Genomic DNA, 24,937 nt, shown 5'->3' on the forward strand with positions numbered 1-24,937 from the left:
AATTACCTTGAGAAGATCCAAGTCAAGGAGTTCAGCACCAGCTTTGAATCACAAACATCTTGTAACTAAAATCATAAATTAGAACCTAGGCATAAATTTAGAAGCAACAATCAATAAAGTAACTAAATCAGAACAAGTTTCACCCAAAGTAAACGAAGATTAAACGCATGTTCCAGATGAAATCAACATAACACAAATAATGAAATCAACAAAACGCAAATAAAAATCAGATGAAATAAACAAGCAGAAATCACAAATAATGATCGAAGTAGATTGAATTAGAAATGCAAAATTGAAGAACAAGAATAATAGATTACCATTAGAAAGAGCGAAAATGAAGACGGAAAGACGAGAGAGCTTCGGAAAGTGAAGTTGATGCGGAAATATCGATCCACCGGACAACATTTCCACCCTGTCAACTACCAAATTATGAACCATTCCGGTGTTCTTTGACAGTTCAATTTAAGTTTGGACCATATCCTACAGGTCATATATATATATATATATATATATATATATATATATATATATATATATATATATATATATATATATATATATATATATATTATAAGAAAATGACAAATAGACCAAGTTCCTTTCATTTTTAGACAATTCATTCAAGGCTTTATGGCAAACTACTATGTCTGGGGACCAAGATCTAGCCATACTTAAAATTAATGAAATTGAACAGAGACATTCCAATGGTCTGTCATACAGTACAACATAAATAGTAAATGCAGTGTCGAGGACTAAGGGTTGAAATGCAGACAAATCAGGAATGGAAACGTTGGGCCAGTACACTAATCAAGCAATTAGACCTAGGCGGCAAGTAATTCACTTTGAGCTAGAGAAACAGGAGTTTCTTTTCGCAGTCGACAAGAATCCGTAGAACAGTGCCCAATACCGTTTAATCACTGCCACACAAGGCTTAGCAAATATACAGGATCAAATTTTTTCCCAGTCCAACGTATCTTGTAATCTAAGAGCCACAAAGCTAGTGATGTACAAATCAGATTGAAAGAAACAGATGTTATGGTTTCAGTATTTGCACCAAAAATTCCTGAATGCATGATTTCATGAGGAAGAAAACAGGGCAAGAAGACTTACTTTCCTTCCATTATACAGTTTGACTCCTGCGAAAATATCTCGTACCCCAGAGGTGAACTTTTATCATGATATGTTCCTCCTCTACCTGGACAGAGCATAAATCCAGTTTAGTTAGTAGAAGTATTAGTATGAGTAGTTCTGAAAATACAAGAACATGTAAAAATGTCAATAGTGTACCAGTAGGTGACAGCCCTCGCTCATTATTAGAACAATCCTCGCGAAAATGAAGACCAATCAACAGACTATAATCCATAATTCTCTCTTCCTCTAAGAATTCACAATCTCTATCAACTTGCCTGCGTTTTTTTCAAATGTAAACGGTGAATTTAGTGCAAAAACCAGTGTTGAACAGTTGAAACAAAATTTTGAATGAAGCTTACATCATCAGCTCTTGGAACCAAGATTGCTGTAGGCGAAACACAAAGTTCAAGTCTAGGTCCTTCAGGGTGGTAGTCTCATCAATTTCACCTTCCGGCTTATCAATCGACCGACTTTCTGAAGATCCTTTTAGATCAATTCTTTTATGAATACGGTACTCAGAGTGAAACAAATTTCCCATAAAAACGAAGCGTGTCTGATTAACCACCAAAAGAAAAGTAACAATTAGTTTTTCAGAACCAAAACTTTTGCAACAACTCGACTTGGGGTAAAAGATTGTACCTTCTGACCACCCACTGCTTTGAGTTTGACACAATGCACGCCAAAGAACTTTGTCACCGAGGTATTCTTGTACTTACAAACATGGTCGTAGTATTTTGGCAGCATTTTGATGAGTACCTGACATGGATTCCCAGACAATTGTGAGAAACCATTCTCTCATTCTTGCATATTAGTCGACCATGATAATTTTCACTCAATTTGGATATAACTTAATGAATAGAAATCCTGCAATTGCTAAACCAAATAGACAAGTAGAAACTGACCTTAACATCGGCTAAGGTATTTGACATATAGTTAATACCTTACAATTATCGTAGAGCTGCCAATACTTTTGAAGAAAAAATAGTTAGTTGTGGTCATTATGTGAGTCAAGTAACATGATTACACTCTAATTTGAAACAAAAGAATTGTTGAATTGGAGGCCGAGCCTATAAACCCGGATGAAGTACCATTACAAGTTATAGAAGGTCACTTCTCACAAGTCCTTTTATCCTTTCGAAATAACATCTCTACTAGTATTCTGTTGCATCTAACCTCTATGTCATTATTGTTGTGTCTAACTTAAATTATTGGGGAGGTGAATGTTGCGAGCTTAGAAGTTAGTATATTGAAAATGAGATAGGAGAAGCCTGTTGATATGTGGTGTGCGACCTCTTTCAAGTCTATCCCTTAGCAAGGGTTTCAGAGTTTTTTTAGGGGTATGTAGAAACAGTCTTCTAAGGTGATTTATTATTTTTGAACAATATACAACTTGTACACGAGTTGCAGAAATCATTGTCTGGTTGTTATCTTTTCCGGGTTCTACATTATGGCCCCGGATAGTTTCTATATGCAGTTGTAATTTTGACAAATTATATGTATCTACAGGTTCCAGATATTGAAAGAGTTGATACCCCCAAATGATCAAAAGAGGGATAAGGCCTCGCTCTTGCTAGAGGTGCATAATTCGTTTTACATGCTTTTGCCTTTTGTAACGAGTATTGTTATTTTATTTTCTTTACATTTTTGGTTTCGCAAGGGACCTTCTCTGGAATTGGTTGACTAATTGTTTGAACTTTAAAGGTCATAGAGTACATCCAATTTCTACAAGATAAAATACAAGTTTATGAAGGGCCATATCAACAACAAGCATGGTCTCAAGAGGCCACAAAATTAATACCATGGGTAAGAAACTCAGAACTTTTTGCACCTATTCTTATGTGTTGTTACTCTTAACAAGTTTGAGGGTGCTTAGATGTATTCCTCTTATGATTTAGGTACGGAAGAAAGGCATGTGAATATCTACGTTGTTTTTTCTCTTTAATGGAATTACAGTGTTAGTCAGCCTGTGAGGGATTTTTATATGTTGTCTTCGAAATAATTTCAACTACTTATATTACATGGTGCCCTTCAAGAAAACAAAATAATATATTTTGTCCATTTCAACCCTTTATAGTGCATTTGTGTATATGTATAATGTGGTGGATGTTGGGGTGAGGTTTGAGTGTTGTTTCAATGGCCTTTACATTTTGTGTTTGGTTCATAATATTTACAAAAAGGATATTTGGTGTCTGGTCATGTAATTTCATAACATTCCTGTAAAAAAAAAGTAATTCATAACGTATGAGTAGTAAATGGATGAATAGATGATGATTGATGAGCTTGGAAAATCTAACCGTTCAACTAGTTGAGATGGAGCAATATACTTTTTTGCTCTCATTAGATACTTTTTGTATTATGTTTGAAAAATAAGGAACTTATTGGCTTGTATCTGTGAAGTCATAGGAGCATTGGTCCTGCACGTAATAAATTTTCTAATCATGAAGGAGAAAAAAGAACAAACTTGGTGGCACTGAAGGGCATATATATTTTGAGTTGTTTTATCTATTCCTTTTAGGAGAAACCATGATATCACTTGGTAATATTATCCAGCTTAGGAGTCATGGATTTTTCTTTCGGAAACCTCCTTCAACCAATACCTGGCGTTCCGCATGTGCATCAGCACCAACTATGAGAAATTCACCAAGCCACATGTCATGTGTAAACAATGTAAGTTGGGTACCATGGTCAATATCTAGATATGGAGAAGGGGCATCGAATACATATGGCGAGCTACAATAGCTAGGTTAAGAGATAACCTAAACCTCAATAAAGACCTGCTTAAACTCCCCTTTCTCATAGCATTATGATGTTCGATCCTGCAAGTCAGTGGTATGAAACTCGCAGGAACCTCATTAAGCCAGTTTCTGAATGATATTTTCTCTAGTCACTACCCTACTGGTCAGTCTTTAGATTCCTTCAGTTGCCATATTTCTAAGTTCACTGTCTCATGTGGGAAAATGTATACTTTCTTAGGGACAAATACTGAAATACCTGTCAAATATAACAGTAGCCAGACAATTTTTACCCAGCCTATGATTGGCCTTTCCCGTGATGGAGAAATACCCTAGGAAGGCCATGTTCATTCTTTCAATACTTGCGCTATGTTCTTGTAAATCCAAGTAGTGAATTGGGACATGTCCTCTTTATCTTGATCGCAGAAACAGTGGTTTTATCTTGGTCATGTTTTCCCTGTTCTGTTAATTTCAAAAGCATCTGATCCCCTTTTCTAACTCCTGCTCATTGTGAAGTAACTCAGTCGACCTTTAAGGAAAGCTGCTATCATGATTCTTTTTTTTGTTAACTTCATGTACGACCACACACTTTTAGCTAAAACTTCTGCTTGTGAAGTGTAGTTCTCAATTATGTGTTCTCCGTTTGTAAACTTGTCATTGGCTTTTATAATATATGGATGTGAAAACTGTTCAGTTGTCTAAGAATAATGATAATGATGAATAAATGAATGGTGCGAATGAGCAACAAGGATGATAGTCTAGGATAAAATATAGATGTGAAGAATTGAGATAAGCCATTCTTGCTATTTTGTTATAAGTGTCTTTTTACTTATCAGAGCTTTCATTATAACAGACTGATTGGGAGAGTGGCTACTATCCGTTAACGATGTATTTCTCTGAAGAGTACCCCAGCAAACCACCTAAGTGCAAGTTTCCTCCAGGTTTCTTCCACCTGAATGTTTACCCATCTGGGACGGTTTGCCTGTACATTCTGAATGAAGATTGTGTGAGTACTGCTATTCTTGATTCTTGGATAGCTGATACTTTGGTTTCTATTAGTCTATCAGGTTCTAATCTGCATTTTCTCTCATTTTTGGACTGGAGACCTGCAATTACAGTGAAGCAGGTTCTTGTTGGTATTCAGGACTTATTGGATCAGCCTAATGCTGCAGATCCTGCACAGACCGAAGGTTATCACCTTTTCATTCAGGTGTGTATTTATCTTGTTTGTGTACTCTGATATTGGATTTTATAGTTGTATGGTTTCCGGGTATCATGTCCACAACCGCCTCTACAATACAGAGTAGTTGTTTCAAACTGTAATTTTTTTTTTAAATTTTCCTGGTTGCCCGGACCAAAACAACAACATTTAGAATAGGAGTATGCTTGTTGCACCTGAAACGGATTTTCTGCTAAATTAGAGGGAATAAATTATTGTTGGCTGAAGTGTTATGGTCAAACTTATTTATATTCCCTTTATGTTCAAAATGAATCAAGAGCTTTTATGAATGCAGGATACGACAGAATACAAAAGAAGGGTTCGCCAGCAGGCTAAACAGTACCCAACATCCATTTGAAGGGGAAAATCTCATACTGGTAGAGGATAGTTGGTAGTCGTGTGGTAACTCGTAAGGAGTGGTAATTGCAATTCGAGATCTGTCCTTTGTCTAAGCGTTATGTATAAATTCTGACTTATTATTGCTCATATGTAGTGACCCTGGTTGCCCTTATTTATTTATGTGCGCCGTTTGGAATATTTGGTTTCCTTTAGGTCAAACTCTGAAACCTTTAACTATGGTGGATGATGATCGGTTGTGTGTGGTTGCCCATTGAATTGAATTCGGGGGTATCGAAATCCCTACTTTTGAATGTGCTTAGAGATGTTGGATTCGTTTTCATTTGAAAGCGAAAGATGTTTCACTCTTTGAAGTTTTGTTGTTCCCATAATTCATATCTCAGCCTTTAATTGTTTGTCTGGAATCACGTTGATGAATACAGGACCGATGCATACAGGATTGGTGAAAAACGTGATGTACTTTCATACATGCAAGTTGATGGTAGATTTTATGCTTGTTTTTATTGTAGTCAAGCATGAAAAAATTTCACCTTTTTTGTTAAATGTTTTTTAAATTATTAATTAAGACTATAGACATCACGTTTAGAATTAAGTGTCGGGGTATAAATCAGATGTCTCTCAGATGTCTCGTGAAGTACTTGGAAATTCTTCTCGTTTTGGAATTGGTGATTTTTTTTTTGTTCTTCCTATTTGAAATTTATGATATAATGTAAAATAATTGTCCCAAAATTATCCTTATTCTACAATTTTAATTCTACCTTTATCCAACTTTTACTTTTCTAACATATCCCACTTGTTTAATTAATTTTTGCCCACCTATATCCATTTTTTTTTAGTACTTACTAGTTGTTGGCCCGTGCGTTAGCGCGCACGGTCCCCCAAGATATAGGAAAATAATTTTCAAAACGCAATGTAAATCCCAGACCTTATTAGTATACCGAAATAGTTGAGCGGTTGTTCATGCTTAACAATTGAGTAGTTGGATCTCTAAGTTATTAGTTTCTCGTTCTTTTAACCAGAAGATCTAAGAATACTCGTTTTTTCACTTGGTAATTAACCTCTTGGCACTTGGGAGGATTAACACAAATGACTTTTGCTGCAGCATTTCGAGAATCTGGTAGTTGGAAATTTATGTGTTTGTGCTCATGATATCATGACAGCATGCAAGGCTGTTATGGTGTTGGGTTAAGTATGATGTTAAGATATGGCTTCAAGAGAGCGACAATGCTTTAAAGACCACCTAGTCAAACTTCAAAGGTGAGGTTGCCAAAATAATGAGATTGTTCGTCAATCATGTCATCAATGATGGGTCCAAGGAGTGTGAGAGGTTTCAGAAGTGATGCATAGCTCGTATATCAGACCATAAGTACCGACGTAACTCTTGAAAAGCTTACAAAAAGACCTAAGCATTAATCTAAAATGCAATTAGTTGTGCAGATATAACAAAAGAAGAAGAGTCAAAATGTCGGACGAAAAAACAAATTAGGCTATGAAACTTCATATATAAGGAGCGGAAATCTAATATAGATCGACCTTTTGCAGGAAGATGATCTACTTCACACTGCATGTGGAACTCCTAATTACGTTACTCCTGAGGTTATATACTACTCGTGGTACTTAATATGTCATTGTTGTTAAATACACATGTGTTGACTTCCTAAATTTCAGCTCAATAATAATGGTTATGATGGTACCACAGCCGATGTATTGTCCTGTGGGGTCATATTCTTTGTGTTGATGGCTGGATACTTTCCTTTTGATGATACAAACCTCATTAATTTGTATAGAAAAGAGAGTGTCTAGAATTTTTTACTATCTAATGCACAAAAAATTAGTGTGGCCAATGTGGATGAATACAACAGTAACAATTAGGCTCAATGGAAATCGGATTTTAGAGATATAAACGTTTTCAGTAAGAGTAAACAATTAATAGATCAAATCAGTATAACTCAAAATACAACTTCCAATCAAGTGATATAGCACCCTAATCATACTTCTTATGTGCAATCATTAGGTTTGACGACATTATTGGGCTAATATCTTCTGAAATACCAGCATTAATCAAAATCTCAAAATTCAAAGCTGTGATCTTCCCATCGAATTTGAATCCCACACTATAACTGATTTTCATTGGATGGCTTTCTCCAGTCGTTACCATATCAGTCTTGCGATTGAGATACATCCTCACAGGACGACGAAGCTTGTGTGCTGCTAGTGCACAAGCTGATGCAATCTATAAGATGTAAAACATTGTGTTACAAGCTGATGCAATCTATAAGCTGATGCAATCTATAGAAGTGGAAGACTGGAAGTAATACACGGATTTTTCAATAGCAACTGAAATTCCAGGCTTTATACTTTTCAGAATTAGATTAAAAAATCTGAGCCTTTTAAGTGTGACTTTCAGCATTCACTATCTTTCTAGCTACTGAAACTTCAAGACAACATATTCGAGTAGCATATGCAACTTCCTACCTATCATTCTGCACTCTGCAGTATTCTACACACATGATCTGAGAAAAGTCCAACTTACTATTTTCTGATCATCTATTTAAATGAGTATCAAAATACTTTTAGACTAAAATAACCCTCTACATCCAGGTTAGTAAAAGAAGCAAGATAAAGTATTTAGAACACAAATGCTCTAATGAAATGTAGGGGAACTTTGATATAATAACAAAATTTACAGACAGAATACTCACACGAATAGCTCTTATTGCCTTTCCGCCAAAACCGCCTCCAACCCGTCTTGTGATGACACGGATGTTGTTTTCAGGAACTCCAAGACAACTTGCAACCACAGAATGTGTAAATTCGAGAGCTTGAACAGAACTATAAACCACCATACAATTATCCTCATCTGAAAATAGTAGGCAGTTTGAGCCTCCATATAGAAATAGTACTGTGATGGGAGTCTAACCTACAAATATCACCAAAGAGAAGTCATTAGAATTTGATTTTTTGAAGTGAAAATACCAAACACAAATTAAAATAGACATCAAATGCATGAGGGGTACCTCGGCTGAAAGAATTTTTTATCAACTTCAGCCATTGCCTTGGCAAATTCACTGACTGGTTTAGGGCATAGAAAAGGAGGGATGTCGAAAAAGCTACACTTCTCAACTGCATCTTCAACTGTCAAAATTGGTGGCTCTAAATTTTCTATGTCATAGTCAATGACTGCTTTATTAGCTGCAATGTCTGCATGTTTCTGCGAATCTGCAACCTATAATTATCTTTGAACTCAGTATGCTTCGAAATTTTAAATCAATGGTAAAGTGAAACCGTGACAAAAATACACCAAAAACAGCTTCAATAGGAGCTTGGCTTACAAAAACTTCTTGTTAAAACTGAGGTCAAGATTCTCAAGAGTGGAAAAAATAGCTTACCCTTGCTTGGACATCAAGGTTAGAAAAATATCTTACCCAATTTAATTTAGAGAAATTATTGAACAACAAGATTCGAAAAAGGTTGTAGTTTTTGCTTATCTTATATCTATTGGTTTCACACGCCTCTTCAAGAGCAGATGTGATCGATATATTCTTTACTTTCTTAGAAATTTTCTAAGTTATCAGCAGGCCTGCGTGTTATTAGTCATTACAGTATTTATTGTTGCGAGGCTAGTGAAGTTGTGAATTGTGATTGATGATTGTTTATACCCAATTATCCATCAAACATTACGATTACTGAAAAACTAAATGCGGTGCAGTAGTTTAGGGCAACACTAATTACAAGGTTTACAGGACTTCAGCTGCCATAAATTTGTTAATCTTAAAGTGACCTCAAAAGTTTTTGAAAGTTAGAAAGCAAATCAAATTATCGGCCATATATAAGCAGACCTTATAGGTCGGTCAAAGGTGTAACTTATGGGATAGATCCCGAGACGATTTTTTTTTAAAAAAAGACGGAACAACTTGGAATACTTTTATTTAACTTAGAATTATAACAGAGAGCAGCATACCGTCACATCAAAACTCTTATATCACCAAACTGGTTATGAATTTACCTGTTTTAAGCTGCAAATATCATGCTCTTCCACCTCCATCAATTCCTTATGTTCACTTTCATATCTTGCTGCAATCTCATGCTGAGCTTGGTGAACCATAGTAAGTCCAGCCCATGCAATTGGAGGATCAATCAACATAAGATCACTTCTCTAAGTATTGATGCCATCTCATTTCCAGCCAAGGATACTTGTTCAGTCGAATTATGTGACCTTTCTGCATCTTTGATACGGTGTACAACTATAGAATATCGAGTAGACATACTGTTGGGCTCCAGTTTTGTTGCCTACAAAAAGAAAGCAACATTATAATTCACTTGCAAAACACACAATAGTTGGCCAGAACACAAACACTCGAATGCTTTTGGATATCAACATAGACTTGTTCAAAGTAGACAGCTGAGACCAAATACGCAAACTGATTTTATCAGAAAGGCAAAATACACCTTTTCCAAGCACTTTCTTGAGCTTCTATGATCTCCACAAATATCATATGCATTGGCAATAAGAAAAAAAAAACCTACGTAGACATAACATGTACTTTCAACCCTAGGGTCTTTCAACCCAAAGCACGTTGCACTAATTTTTTTCTGCAAGGAAAGGCCTAATAATCTATGGGAAAGTTGTCAGTTTGTCACCACCAGTGGGAGTAGTCCCTGACCATTTTAACCTAATTTACACAATTCAACCTAATTGCCAACACAAACCTAATTACTAACCATCCTTACCCAAAATTACATTAAATTCAAGAACAAAAATTAAATTAAAAAAAAAGAGAGAGATAACATACCACTGTTTCTTAATTTCTGCAGATAAGCCCCTCATTTCTCCACAACTCATACCATGGTGTTTTGTTGAATAAACTATGGGGAAAGTAGAATAGATGACACAGTAACATACCGTACTTGATGAGCATGAATAATCATTGTCACCTACATCAGCTGGGAAATTGCCCAAGTTATGCAGTGAATCTTAGAAAGACGAGAAAGAGATACAAAAATAACATATTGAATGAAATAAGATTATAAGAGGATTACCTGGACCAAGCTTAGAAAATTAAATGCATGTACTCTGGGGTAATGATCCATAAGTTTTCCAACCAGTGGCCCTCCAAGAATAACGGCAAGCTGTCCATTTGAACAACTTAGGAGTTAGAACTACATTCATAACAAAGTTGGATTTGACTGAGTAATTGTTTTATGTGGAGATGTTGGTTGGGTTTTGAAACCATCGACTTATGGCCGAAAGCTGAATCTCATGCCTTTCTCCGAGCTACTGCATTTGAAGCATACGGCCTAACTTTTATCCTTCAGTTATTTTATACATTGCTAGAAATCGAGAAAAGAGAACTGAAGTGAAATCACCTGTCAGATTCAATTAGATGGCCAGACTATCCCATTCAACTTTTTTTCGCTTAAATCAAGAACATTCATCTCTCTTAATTCCCTAACATTGCTTGAGCGTGTCCAAGTGCTCTTGGACAAATTCAAGAACTCCAGGCTGCTAAAATTACCAAGTGATGATGGAATTGCCCCGGTCAACACATTATGGGACAAATCCAACACCTCAAGGCTTTGATGTGAGACTTTTTCAGCTGAGGTGAGTGAATCACCTAGGGTTCCACTTATTTTATTTTCTGAGAGTAGGATTTCTTGCAAATCACCTTAAAAATCAGGTAGATCACCAGTTTATAGGGGCAACCTGGCAAATCAAGGGTGCTGATAGATAAGCCCATATTTAGGGGTTACATGCTTTATTTTCAAAGCTCTGAAAAGAGCCCTTTCTGCCCCAAGAATTTGTACTGTGCTTCCAGGCTGCTTTGCAAGATTTATCAAGCTACCACCATGAGCAATAAGACGAGCACCAACAAGCTCACCAACAAGAGAAGTCAGATTTGGAGCAATTGTGTTCATTCTGCTTTTCAGATAATCATATAGTTGACCTAGGTATTCAGCTAAAGACAAAACTTGGTTGTGGAGTTCCGAGATATTTGTAAGATCAAGATCGCTGACTTTAGTTCCCATGGAAATCATGGAAGCCTCTTTGAGTGCTGTCTCAACCTCATCAGGCAAGATCTGTAACAAAAAAAAGACAGAAGTTGAATTATTACCATATGACATAATTATCCTAGGACCGTCAAAACTCCGAAAACAATTTGAAATATGAAGATGATTATAAAGCTTTATGAAGAGGTGTCTATCTCAGAGAAATATAACTTCACAACATTAACACGATTCAACATGAACTAATTCATTGTTAGCTAGTTATGGGTTTGGAATAGATTTAACATCCCCAAACACAGCTTTCATTGTTGGCTAGTGATGTGGGGAAGGATGCAAACCAAGGACATATTAAGGAAAATGGGATTGAATGTGGATACAAACTGCCCTCTCTGTGCAGACTACCCTGAGACAGTGGATCATGTATTCATTCACTGCAAATATGCACAAACCTGTATGCAACAGATGAGCTCAAAACTGAAGCTCAATCTTCCTGGAGGCAGTCTGCAGGCCTTGAGCTGCTGGCTTCGGAAATCAGTTCAGAACAAGTTCAAATAGCAGGTGGTTCAGTGTGTAGTCTCAGCAATGTTATATCAGCTCTGGAAATAGAGGAATCATGCTGTTTGGAATGGATGTGTGGCCAGACATGACAAGGCAGTGCAGGTAGCTTGGAAAGAAGCAGAATGGAGGGTTTGCAACATCTTACCTAAGAAAACCTCTGGAAAGAACAAACAATGGTTGTATAGCATTTTCAAACATGATGTACATGCTTTAGATGCTGCAAATGATTACCTAGCCCCTTGAACCCTTCCTAGAAGGTGGCAAGGGAGTTGTAGGAATGATGCCTTAGCATCTGATGCATTGGGGAGTATGTGTGTTTGTTTTTTTGGTAGGCCTTTGGTGCCAGTTTTGTTTTGAATACTCTTGTACAGTGTATTTTTGCTGTTAATATTAATGAAATACTTACCTTTTATCAAAAAATGAACTAATTCACGGCATAGACTGTATTGTCTTGTAAAATATTTGCAAGTGCGGGAAAATTCTAGCCATACCATTCTATAACCTTCATTGCATATGAATTAAGCTCTTTGTCAAGATCGTCCAACAATCTGATGGCTTGAATAATCATAGTGTCTACCTGCATAAACATTAGGTACAGGATTAGACAGGAAATATGAAACATGAAAGAGTAATTGGTCGATATCACTGACCTTACCAGGACTGAACTTCAACTTGTATCTCAATAAGCTGTGAGATAGACCTAAGCTCATTGGAACAAGATCTTGAGCTCCAACGCCAGAGATGAGTTCAGTCAACTTACATCTCACCCCTCACATCAGCTCCATCACAGCATTATTGTGAACACAGTCAATTTGCTGCAACACAGGGCTATAAACCAGTTTATATTAGATATATGAAACCAAAAGCATAAAGAAATAAAAGATATCAAATTTACATGTACACCAACCAGTTTCTCCTTGATGAGTAGTAACACAAGAGGTATAAAATGAGCAATTGCACAATATTTTAGTGTCAAAATCATTAGATCTAAAGACTATGGAAAATAAGTAGCTTTCTTTATACCCCACGAGATAAACGTGCAAAGAGAGTAATCTTGTACATAAACCTAACATAAGATGAACAAACATAAACCCTAGACAAATTACCCTGGTATAAATGAATTCAAAGGATTTAACAAATACAAACTCACAACTCCGTAGAAAACACCGCAAATTTTCAAGACTCCGCATTCCACCTCAGATACACAAAATTGGGACTTCAACGCTCGAATATTATATAATGTTGCGACAACCCAAATTAGACCAAAATCCATAAAATATCTCGTCTGCCCCCCACACCCGTACGGCCGTACCCACTACCCAGACTCTTTAACTGTCCCCATGACAATAAAAAAAATTGCATATCCGTATATACAACAAACATCTAATTGATACACCATGTATTAGATAGGCTAACAAGAAGTGCATAGATCACGGTAATACTAACAGAAATTCTTCCATTCGGCTGAGATATTTCATATTATATCACCAAATAAGTATATGTGCTAGCAGTGCTACCATTTATTTAATAAGCTCTAGTTCATTTTCCTGCTTCAGAACTTTACGAAGCTTAAATTGCAACCCAGAAAATAGGACACTAAATGATTATCCCTAATAACATAACATAATCGGAAACTCCATTCTTTCTCACTATCTTCCTTCAATCTTGCCTAAGAACTCTGCAACTTAAACAATTTTTATTTAGAATTCTGCAGCTTAATTCTTAATTCCCAAAAGTAACACCATTGCGAAATTACCAACAAAAGATCCTCATATGTACCAAAGGATTTGTGAGCCTCATCTAGATGCTTCGAAGAGATTTTCTGATATTTCCTGCACATTCCCAAGTCGGTTAATCTCTTTTAAAAACCAAAATAGGCCATCAAAATAATACTCCTAGCAAAGAAATGAAAGCTAATGAGAAGAAATGCAGACTAAAAGATTCTAGTATTACAGCCAAGTAAGTACTTGAGCTGTAGGATAAACTTGATCCTCAATGGACTATCTGTTGTGAATGAACATTGCAGAGAATAAATATTGACCAAATAATATGCCTCTAACTCATACCACCAAGGAACTAAATCATCCACGTAACTTAATTGTACGAAGCATTCAATCTAGTAATCTACTTTACACCATCCACTCGACTTGCAAGTCTTCACTCTTCATGATATTACACTAAATGAGATGCTCAGTTTAAAAGAAGGGTGTAAAACCTTGAGCTGGCAGGATCCCTGATTTCAAACTCAGCTTGGTCAGCATCATAACCACAAATTACAACATAACGACCTGCATAAAGTTGCAGCATCATAATGTAAATCAATCACACTTCAACTTCTTTAAAACTTGTCAGCTCATTTGAGCGTCTATATAGTTTTAGTCCCGTGTCTCACAAAACAGCTACTCAAGTTGATCTTGACATCAACAGCCGATAAGATTTTTTTTTCACTCAATAAAAAAAAGGAAAAGGAAAATTGAATTGTCCCTACAATGTCATGCCATTCAAAAGTTAAGTACATACATAGCTGGTACCGAGATGAACATCCAAAAGCAAACTGATCCTACTATTCTTTCTTCTAAGAAAACTGATCCTGCCATTCTATTCCTTCACATTGTTCTGCATCATTCTCCCTTTAACCATGTTCGTCCCAGAAGCCGAGCTACTAATCTGGGTCATCTGCTACATACCCGTTTTCATGTCATTCCTAAACATACTTCCTGCACCAGGATCATTCCCCTTCATCGTCCCATACCTACTATTCGAGAACACAATGTCCGTAACCAAATTCAATGCCATGATTTCCGGGTTATTCCAATTGGGTAGTTCATATGAGTGGATCGTTACCAAAAAAGTCGGTCGGGCCTCGGAACCCGACCTATTAGCCATGGAAGAAAGGGAAACAAAGGCGATGAATCAACCACAATTGTTCAGAGGTGCTTCCGATAGCGGACTTTCTGAACTGATAAAACTGAAAGAACATCAAGAATCAACCCCTAAACCCGATAAGAAGAAAACGAACAAAATATACAAGAAAGAGCTTACTTTAGCCTTCTTATTACTCACTGCTGCTCTTAGGAGTTTGTTATCTGCACAAGGTGTGCATGTATTTATTTATTTATTACATCATTCTATTGTGATTAAGTTTGATTTTGGTAGCTGGGTGATGGACCATTTCATTCGGGGTTAATTATTGATTAAACCCCATTACTATTAACTATTAAGTGCATGCACGTTTTATACAAAAATGGATACTTCTAGTCGTCATTGGATGGGAAGAATACCTCATTGAGGAGCTTTGATCTTATCAAGGATTCTCACTTCAAACTGATGCGATGTAATGTGCTTGATGAGTGCAATATGCTGGTGAAGATACACAGTACATGTCCTATTAAGTGCGTTTTGGCATGCTAATTCTATATATTTTATGTTGATGTGAATCGATATTGATATTTTGTGTTTTCTTAAGTCGTTTACTATTCTTAGTGAGTATTTGTTACTGTTGATTGTTTCGCAGTGTAGGATGGGTTTCAGACTTCTAGGACTCTGTGTTGACGTTTTTTTTTTCATAGGTTGTTGGTTATACAAAGGACAACCAAATTTTTAAGGGTTGTCAAAGACCTATGTATATTGTATCTTCTTCTTGATGGCCTTTTTCTGTGGAGTTTAACCAGGAAAGGAGGTGTTCTTGGTTTCGCAATAGCCTACTCAAATACTTTTGGACTTGTCACATGAGTCTTTTTACTTGGATTTGGTTTAAGCGAAATTCCCTGGAGCCTTTTGAAAAATGCATACTACACATTTCGGCAGAAACTATTGTCCCATAAGACGAAAATTGCTACGAAACTGGATGAGGCTCATCAGAATTTCTCAAATGCAATTGTGGTAAGTTCGTGGAACTGGTAGCTAAATAAGATGTTCTCAAGTTCCAGATTTGAATCTTTTCCAATAAGTTATCATCTACTGTATATTCAAATGGAAATTGTTAATAAAAATGTTGAATCGATGTAGTGTTCAAAATCATCTTCGTGTGTCAAGTAATTTACATGAGATTCTAAGTCAAAAGAATCCATCCAGCAGGTTGTAGGGTGCTACACTTTATGAAAATCTAATATAGATTTTTACTTCATATGCTTTGGAAACAAAATTTATGTTATTCACTCAAGCCGAGTCCCACCATTTTGCATCTAGCGGTTTTGACAGTCTTGGTCTTTGGCTTCCATCCTCCTATAACTTCTGGTTGGTTATCCATGCACCCCCCTTTAAGAGAGTTGTAAAGGTTTTGGCACATGTTCCATATCTTTGAGAGAGATAATGTAGGCTTCTTGTTGCATGTGTTGTTACAATTATGGTTTTATTGCAACTACAATGTCCTTAAAAGTTACTTTTCTATATTTCTAGGTAACTACTATAACTTACACCTTACAAAAATAAAATCATGCATCTCCCAGATTACTAAGAACACAGTGTGTTATGTTACCTTCCTGTTAAAAAAAAGGAACTTCTACAGCTTTATATCCACTTTAATAGCATCTAACTTCATGTACATTAAGCTTGGTCTTGTTAGATTTCAAGATTCTACACCTCTATACGGCTAAGTGGGCATAGATTTTACACCTTTACACCTCAATGATCACCTTTTAATACCTTTCATTGTTATTTTATTTTATACAATTGCTATTTTATTTTATACCATTGTTCTTTATATCATTATATTGTTCCTTTTTATACCATTGTTTTAATTTTTGATACCCTGAAAATTAAATATATTTACAGAATTGCCATATTATATTTGTACTTAAACTATTTACATACTCCCTTCGTATTTTAAAAGAGATATCTCCATTTACGTACAATAAAGAAATATAAAAATTTGATATTGATAAGCTACATACTGAGACGATCAAAATAAAATTTCACATGAATATATTTAATTTGAAACACATATTCGAAAGAAAGTAGAAGATTATCTTCAATTGTGAATAGTGATAAGATTTAAAAAAGACTAATATTAAAAATTGGATGGAGTATTTAAAACCATTTACTTTCAATAAAAAAATCATTTTTATTAAGTAAATTTTTAAAGAAACGATGACATTACAAAGCCATCAAGTTTGTATGCAGGACGCGCTAAACAACATGATCTCATCCCTTTTTGCCTCAAAGCCAAAAGTATCTCCCGAAACACTATACAAATCATAAGCCTAATTACTCTATAAAAGTATTTGAAAGCATGAAATTAAAGAAACAACGTTAATTACTTAATGTAGGTTATATACATAGAAATCATGGCTAGGCATAAAAAAAATACATGACTAAGTTTAGAGAAATTAAACACGACCGACCTAATAGCATAGAGAACAGTCGTGATAGTTCCTTGCCCAACTTTGTGACTGCGTACAACTCTGCAAGAAAAGACCAAAATTTTAAATAAAAATAAGTTAATTAACCCTTCAGCTAAAGTTTTTATAAATAAAGGAGTAGCAAGGGAAAATGGGAAATGAGACTTAAAATGGAAAAGCTACTCAGACAAGGGAACAAGTTCCACAATATCAGAGACTAAGCACTATTAAATCAAAAAGAAATCGGGACTCAAAGGAAAAACAAGAAAAAGTGTATCAGGAAGCCAACAGAAGCGACAATCAAAACTACCTTCCTAATTTTCATGATTTCGGTAGAGAACTGTACTACGGTTCCTTTGGGGGACAAACCATATTTGTGTACATCAACAAACATTGAGGTAACTCCTTGGACAGAGAAATAAAGGGTGGAATTGGATACCTGGAAAGGCATTAGACATTCGTAAACCTGTGAGCTTCAAAATATAGCCACTGGCAAACAATTGATGCCCAAAGTCGCAATTCGTAAAGGGGCGTTCGTTGCCAACAATTTTCAGTAACTGCTTAAAAGTAAGTTTAAAAACAAGAATAACTAATCCACACCGCCTGAAAATTACAAACATGTTGCATTCTATGCCGAGCTTCTTGCTGGTGACATTTACAGTAGGTAATACACCTCATAAGTTCAAAAGTAAAGAGAAATGAAGGATAGAAACAGAGAAGTGGTATATGCCAGAACCTCCAGTATCAACTCTTAAATAACCAGGTGGTTCAACAATTGACAAAAAAAAAAAAAACAATAGAAAATTGAAGATTTCATTTTAAAATAGAAAGTATAGAAGATATTCAGATAAGAAAGTAACAGAAAGCATAACTTAAAATACAAGCCAATACCCAAGTTTCCGTGCAAAAGGCAGAACAAAGCCACCAAGACAAAGATCAACATGGAAACAGACACCAAAGCTCGTCGCTAGTTGGCCAAGCTCCTACAAAAAGAAAATTTGAGATCAATTAAAAACCTACTTAAAGGCTTGAATCTTGAGGATCCCAAAACATACACTTTACTTACTTCGATGGGATCGATAATGCCATGTGGGAACCCAGGTGCAGATCTGAAGGAAATAATGCCCTTGGTCCAAGTATCCATTTAATGTTAAGTCTAATAAATGCGGTTCAGTATTAATTAACAAGTTAATAAATTCAGTGAGATCAAGTGAGCTGAATGCCTAGCTAGAGGCCGCTTCAGTTCAAGTGGAATTAATGATATTAATCCACAGCTTACTCTTGACTGAACCCGTAGGGTCACACAAATAGTACGTAAACGGATCAAGTATTTAATGGAATTAAATACTCCATCTATGGATATTCGGAATCGACGGATCTTGGTTTCAGTGGGAGCTGAGATCGTCAAAGGCAAGAAATGAATACTCCGGAAACGATGATATTGCCGGAAACGGAAATATGGATCGTATCGGAAATATAAATATTATCCAAGTCGTAGATGTTGCCGGAAACGGAAACATGGTACGTATCGGAAAATATTATCGGAAATGGAAATATTGCCGGAATCGGAAATATTACCGGAAACGGAAATATTGTCAGAATCGGAAATATTATCGGAAACGGAAATATTAAATATTTGTTCGAAACGGAAATTAACTCCGGAATCGAAAATATTAAATATTGTTCGTATCGGAAATGAATTCCGGAATCGGGAATTTAATCGGAAGCGCGTCGTACGAATTAGCATCGGACGAGACTTGCTAGACGAAGACCCAACACGAAGCCAGGCCTACTCCCAGCAAGCCAAGCGCCCAAACACACGCTGCCAAACCTCGCCAGGCCCAGCGCAAGGCCAGGCCCAGCAAGGCATGGCGCGCGCGCGGGCTGATGCTCGTGGGCTGCGAGCAGCGCCAGCTCGTGTGGGCCGCAAGGCCTGCGCGGGTTTGTGCGATGCTCGTGCTCGTGCAACGTTTGTGTTTCAATACAAATCCTAAAGCTAATGGAAATTTTTCTATGATTAAATCCTAATCCTAATAAAGATAGAATTTGTTTAATAGAGTTTTAATAAGAATCTAATTAAACAAATTGGTATCCTAATAGGATTCCAAGTCCTTTTCCATAACCCTATAAATAGGTGCCTAGGGTCACAGTTTATGAGACACAATTTAAAGTATTCAAACAATAAAAAGCTAAGATTTTTAAGTAGAAAAATCAGCCATATTCTTGCCCTATTAGCCGAAAATATATAGTACCTTAAGGGCGATTCTAGTTGGTCAATCTTAAGGCGGATCCGGACGTGCTGTGGACTATCTACGGAGGGACGACACTTGGAGTCCTAAAGACTTGTTCTTGTTCGGTTCGGGCGCAACTAGGGAGGGCACACTACAAAGTGTATGCATCTGAATTATGCTAAATGATTATGTGTAAATAATATGTTTCCTGGCTTTATGGTTTTTCCGCATGATTTATGTTTATTCATATGTATCATAACCTAACAGTGGTATCAGGAGCCTCTTATTATTTACATAATCTAAATTGCATGACATGGTTAAATTTTACAAATTTGCAAATAATTAAAAGGGGTGATTAATTTTCGTAATTGTTAATTAATTACAATTGCGTTTATTTAATTATATGTACGCAGTTTTTCGACAGTTTCTTCGTTACTCATCCAAATCGAGTGATTTTTGTGTCAATTCCGCATGTTAAAGGCATTCTAAAATTTTGACAAAAGTACTATTTTTCGGCCGAACCTAGAATTCCCAAATTCGAAGCCTAACCATGACTTTTCGGAGGTTTTAGTTTTTCGAACGCAAAAGTTTGTAAATTTAAGATGTTAAATTAAATATTTGCGATTCTTGTTGATAAATCTTGAGTTTTTTATTGACCTACAGTATATGTTTAACAACTTTGAATGCCTAGACTTGTTAATTATACAACCTAATTTGTAATTATGATTAATTTGTTGAAATTCGAATAATTTAGAATTGATTTGTATTTCATAATTAATTAATGATTTAATTAGGTATCAATGATTAAAACCACCATAAAAATTGTTAATTTATGTTAAATTTTAAATGTTTATGACCTAGATTTGAATCCATGTTAATCGGAAATTAATTGATTAATAAATTTTCGATTTTTCGCCCTAAAATTATGAAATTAATATGTTTTATTAATTTGTCATTAATTTTGAATTAAAAATTTTAAATTTTTATGAAAAACTCCCATAAATGTTGCACGCACAAAGCAATGGAAGCTACGTGTTACCCTTAAGGGGTGTTGTATAGTGCGGGCACGCGACGACGAGCAAGGGCTGCTAAAAATAGTAGCTGCCGTAAAAGGTAATTGCTAAAAGTAGTAAGAATAAAAATATAGAAACCTGTCAGAATTAGGTGTTGCACTCCAACATAATGTTAGGTTATGATACATATGACAATTCATAAATCATGCGGAAAAACCATAAACCCAGGAAAACATATTATTTACACATAATCATTTAGCATAGATTAGATGCATACTCTTTGTTGCGTGCCTTCCCTAGCTGCGCCCGAACCGAACAAGAACAAGTCTTTAGGACTCCAAGTGTCGTCCCTCCGTAGATAGTCCACAGCACGTCCGGATCCGCCTTAAGATTGACCAACTAGAATCGCCCTTAAGGTACTATTATTTTCGGCACTTTATAGGCAAATGTGTGACTGAATTTTTCTCTCAAAAACTCACTTTGAATACTTTGAAACTTGTGTTATAAATTGTGAGCCCTAGCCTCATATTTATAGCGGTATGGAAAGGGAATCGAAATCCTATTCAGATACAAATTAATTAAACCTAGAATCCTACAAGAACTCTAATTTAATTAATTTATCAAATAGAATTAGGAATTTAATCATTAACCGAACTCTGCATGTTTTGGGAAACGTGCACGAACACAAACACTTGCACACACACGCACGGCAGCCACGATGGGCCCCATGCGTGCGCGCGAGCAGCAGCCCACTCAGCGCCCGCGCGCGCTGCGCGCTGCGCGTGCTGTGCGCGCTGTGCGCTGCGCGCAGCCTGCTGGGCCTGGCCTTGCGCTGGGCCTGGCGTGGCTGTTTGTGCGGCGCGCTTGGCTTGCTGGGCGATGGCCTGGCTTCGTGCTGGGCCTCGTCCGGCAGGCCTCGTCCGATGCTTATTCGTACGATGCGCTTCCGATTAAATTTTCCGATTCCGGAATTCATTTCCGATACGAACAATATTTAATATTTCCGATTCCGGAATTAATTTCCGTTTCGAACAAATATTTAATATTTCCGTTTCCGGAATTATTTTTCGATTCCGGTAATATTTCCGATTCTGACAATATTTCCGTTTCCGGCAATATTTCCGATTCTGGCAATATTTCCATTTCCGATAATATTTTCCGACACGTACCATGTTTCCGTTTCCGGCAACATCTACGACTTGGATAATATTTATATTTCCGATACGATCCATATTTCCGTTTCCGGCAATATCATCGTTTCCGGAGTATTCATTCCTTGCCTGTGACGATCTTAGCTCCCACTGAAACCAAGATCCGTCGGTTCCGAATATTCATAGATGGAGTATTTAATGCTATTAAATACTTGATCCGTTTACGTACTATTTGTGTGACCCTACGGATTCAGTCAAGAGTAAGCTGTGGATTAATATCATTAATTCCACTTGAACGAAAGCGGCCTCTAGCTAGGCATTCAGCTCACTTGATCTCACTGAATTATTAACTTGTTAATTAATACTGAACCGCATTTATTAGACTTAACATAGAATGCATACTTGGACCAAGGGCATTATTTCCTTCAGTCTCCCACTTGTCCTTAGGGACAAGTGTGCATTTCCTAATTCCTTTGTCGCTCGATGCTTGCTCTTGAACATAAGGTAAGAGTTGTCATCCTTATTATGTCCAGAGGTGTTCCTCGGTTTCAGAGTTCAACTGATCAAATAAACAGATAATCATAGCCTATGATTCATCCGAGCACGGCCATGCATTTCACAGTTTCTAGCTCTCCGAGTGGCCTTGTACAACTTTTAAGCATCTCATCCCGATTTATGGGAGGACAATCCCAATCTTGCGATCTTGAGATTAGACTTCGTTTGATAGGTGATTACCTGAGCGTTGCCTTTATAGCCTCCTTTTACGGTGCGACGGTTGGTCAACGTCAAAGCAACCAGTTCTCAAACAAGTAATCTCAAATCACTCAGGTATTGAGGATTTAGTGTCTAATAATTTAATGAAATTTACTTATGACAGACTTTCATCTCTTACAGTAAAGTTTCATAGGTCTTGTCCGATACTAGTCTTCCCAAAGTAAGTATCTATGCAAATGATTATGACATTGCCATGTCCACATAGTTCAAGAAACAGAACTACTAGTCATCTTGCATTCTAATCGTCTAACGTTTTCTATGCGTCCAATTTTATAGAAAACTCCGATTAGGGACCATTTTCAACCTTTGACATTCAAGTTCACTTGATAGACATTTCTTAGTCACAGGACTGGTCCTGACAGTCTATCTTGAATATATCGTCAAATTGAAGGGACTCATCATTTAATAAACCACAAATTAAATGGAAAAATGAATTCTTTTCATTTATTGTGAATGATTAACCAATAATGTTTTACAAAGATTTAAACTCTAAAACTTTAAAACATTAAACAGAGACATCAAAGCCATTCTCCAATATGCTTGATTCCCATAGCTGCAGTGTGCGAGTTGTGCTTCGCCTGCGGCAGAGGTTTAGTTAATGGATCTGATATGTTGTCATCAGTTCCAATTTGGCTTATCTCGACTTCTTTTCTTTCAACGAACTCTCGTAGAAGGTGAAATCTACGAAGTACATGCTTGACTCTCTGGTGGTGTCTAGGCTCTTTTGCCTGTGCAATAGCTCCGTTATTATCACAATACAGGGCTATTGGTCCTTTAATGGAGGGGACTACACCAAGTTCTCCTATGAACTTCCTTAGCCATATAGCTTCCTTTGCTGCTTCATGTGCAGCAATGTACTCCGCTTCAGTTGTAGAATCCGCAATGGTGCTTTGCTTAGCACTTTTCCAGCTTACTGCTCCTCCGTTGAGGCAGAAGACAAACCCAGACTGTGATCTGAAATCATCTTTGTCGGTTTGGAAACTTGCGTCCGTATAGCCTTTAACAATTAATTCATCATCTCCACCATAGACCAGGAAGTCATCTTTGCGCCTTTTCAGGTACTTCAGAATATTCTTGGCAGCAGTCCAATGCGCCTCTCCTGGGTCTGACTGGTATCTGCTCGTAGCACTGAGTGCGTACGCAACATCCGGGCGTGTACATATCATAGCATACATTATTGAACCAATCAATGATGCATATGGAATCTCATTCATTCGTCTACGCTCATCAAGTGTTTTTGGGCACTGAGTCTTGCTTAGAGTCATTCCATGAGACATGGGTAGGTAGCCTCGCTTGGAGTCCGCCATCTTGAACCTATCAAGCACCTTATTGATATAAGTGCTTTGACTAAGTCCAATCATCTTTTTAGATCTATCTCTGTAAATCTTGATGCCCAATATGTACTGTGCTTCTCCTAGATCCTTCATCGAAAAACATTTCCCAAGCCAAATCTTGACAGAGTTCAACATAGGAATGTCATTTCCGATAAGCAATATGTCGTCGACATATAATACTAGGAAAGCAATTTTGCTCCCACTGACCTTCTTGTATACACAAGATTCGTCCGCGTTCTTGATGAAACCAAAGTCACTGACTGCTTCATCAAAACGTATATTCCAGCTCCTGGATGCCTGCTTCAATCCGTAGATTGACTTATTTAGCTTGCATACCTTTTTAGCATTCTTTGGATCCTCAAAACCTTCAGGCTGTGTCATAAACACAGTTTCTGTTAAAACGCCGTTTAAGAAAGCAGTTTTGACATCCATCTGCCATATTTCGTAATCGTAATATGCAGCGATTGCTAACATTATTCGAATAGACTTTAGCATTGCAACTGGTGAAAAGGTTTCATCGTAATCCACACCGTGGACTTGCCTGTAACCTTTTGCAACCAATCTAGCTTTGAAAACTTCAAGTTTCCCATCCTTGTCCTTTTTCAGTTTGAAAACCCATTTGCTTCCAATGGCTTGGTAGCCATCTGGCAAATCGACCAAATCCCATACTTGGTTTTCAGACATGGAGTCTAATTCAGATTGCATGGCTTCTTGCCATTGCTTGGAGCTAGGGCTCGTCATAGCTTGTTTGTAAGTCGCAGGTTCATCACTTTCAAGTAATAGAACGTCATAGCTCTCGTTCGTCAAAATACCTAAGTACCTTTCCGGTTGAGATCTATATCTTTGCGATCTACGCGGGGTAACATTTCTAGATTGACCATGATTCTCACCAGATTCTTCTAAAGATCTCTGAGTTTCATCCTGAATGTCATCTTGAGCATTCTCTAGAGTTTGTTGTTCGACTCGAATTTCTTCGAGGTCTACTTTTCTCCCACTTGTCATTTTGGAAATGTGATCCTTCTCCAAAAAGACACCATCTCGAGCAACAAACACTTTGTTCTCAGATGTATTGTAGAAGTAATACCCCTTTGT

The 24,937-nt window shown here is 36.8% G+C and overlaps 1 protein-coding gene and 1 pseudogene across 1 annotated transcript in view; both read right to left on the reverse strand.

The window, feature by feature from the left end:
* Nucleotides 1-7,328: 7,328 nt before the first annotated feature.
* Nucleotides 7,329-14,799, reverse strand: LOC110787011 (probable nucleolar protein 5-2; annotated as a pseudogene).
* Nucleotides 14,800-17,521: 2,722 nt separating this feature from the next.
* Nucleotides 17,522-24,937, reverse strand: part of LOC130469629 (sphingosine-1-phosphate lyase-like) — a 52,032-nt gene continuing 44,616 nt past the window's right edge. Inside the window, exons 8-10 of the mRNA XM_056839026.1 lie at nucleotides 18,224-18,325; nucleotides 17,653-17,781; nucleotides 17,522-17,566 (exon numbers count right to left, since the gene is read on the reverse strand). Coding sequence (XP_056695004.1) covers nucleotides 17,522-17,566; nucleotides 17,653-17,781; nucleotides 18,224-18,325 — 276 coding nt within the window. The remainder of the gene's footprint in view (nucleotides 17,567-17,652; nucleotides 17,782-18,223; nucleotides 18,326-24,937) is intronic.

The sequence above is a fragment of the Spinacia oleracea genome, chromosome 3 (genome assembly GCF_020520425.1).
Source record: "Spinacia oleracea cultivar Varoflay chromosome 3, BTI_SOV_V1, whole genome shotgun sequence".
Lineage (NCBI taxonomy): Eukaryota > Viridiplantae > Streptophyta > Magnoliopsida > Caryophyllales > Amaranthaceae > Spinacia > Spinacia oleracea.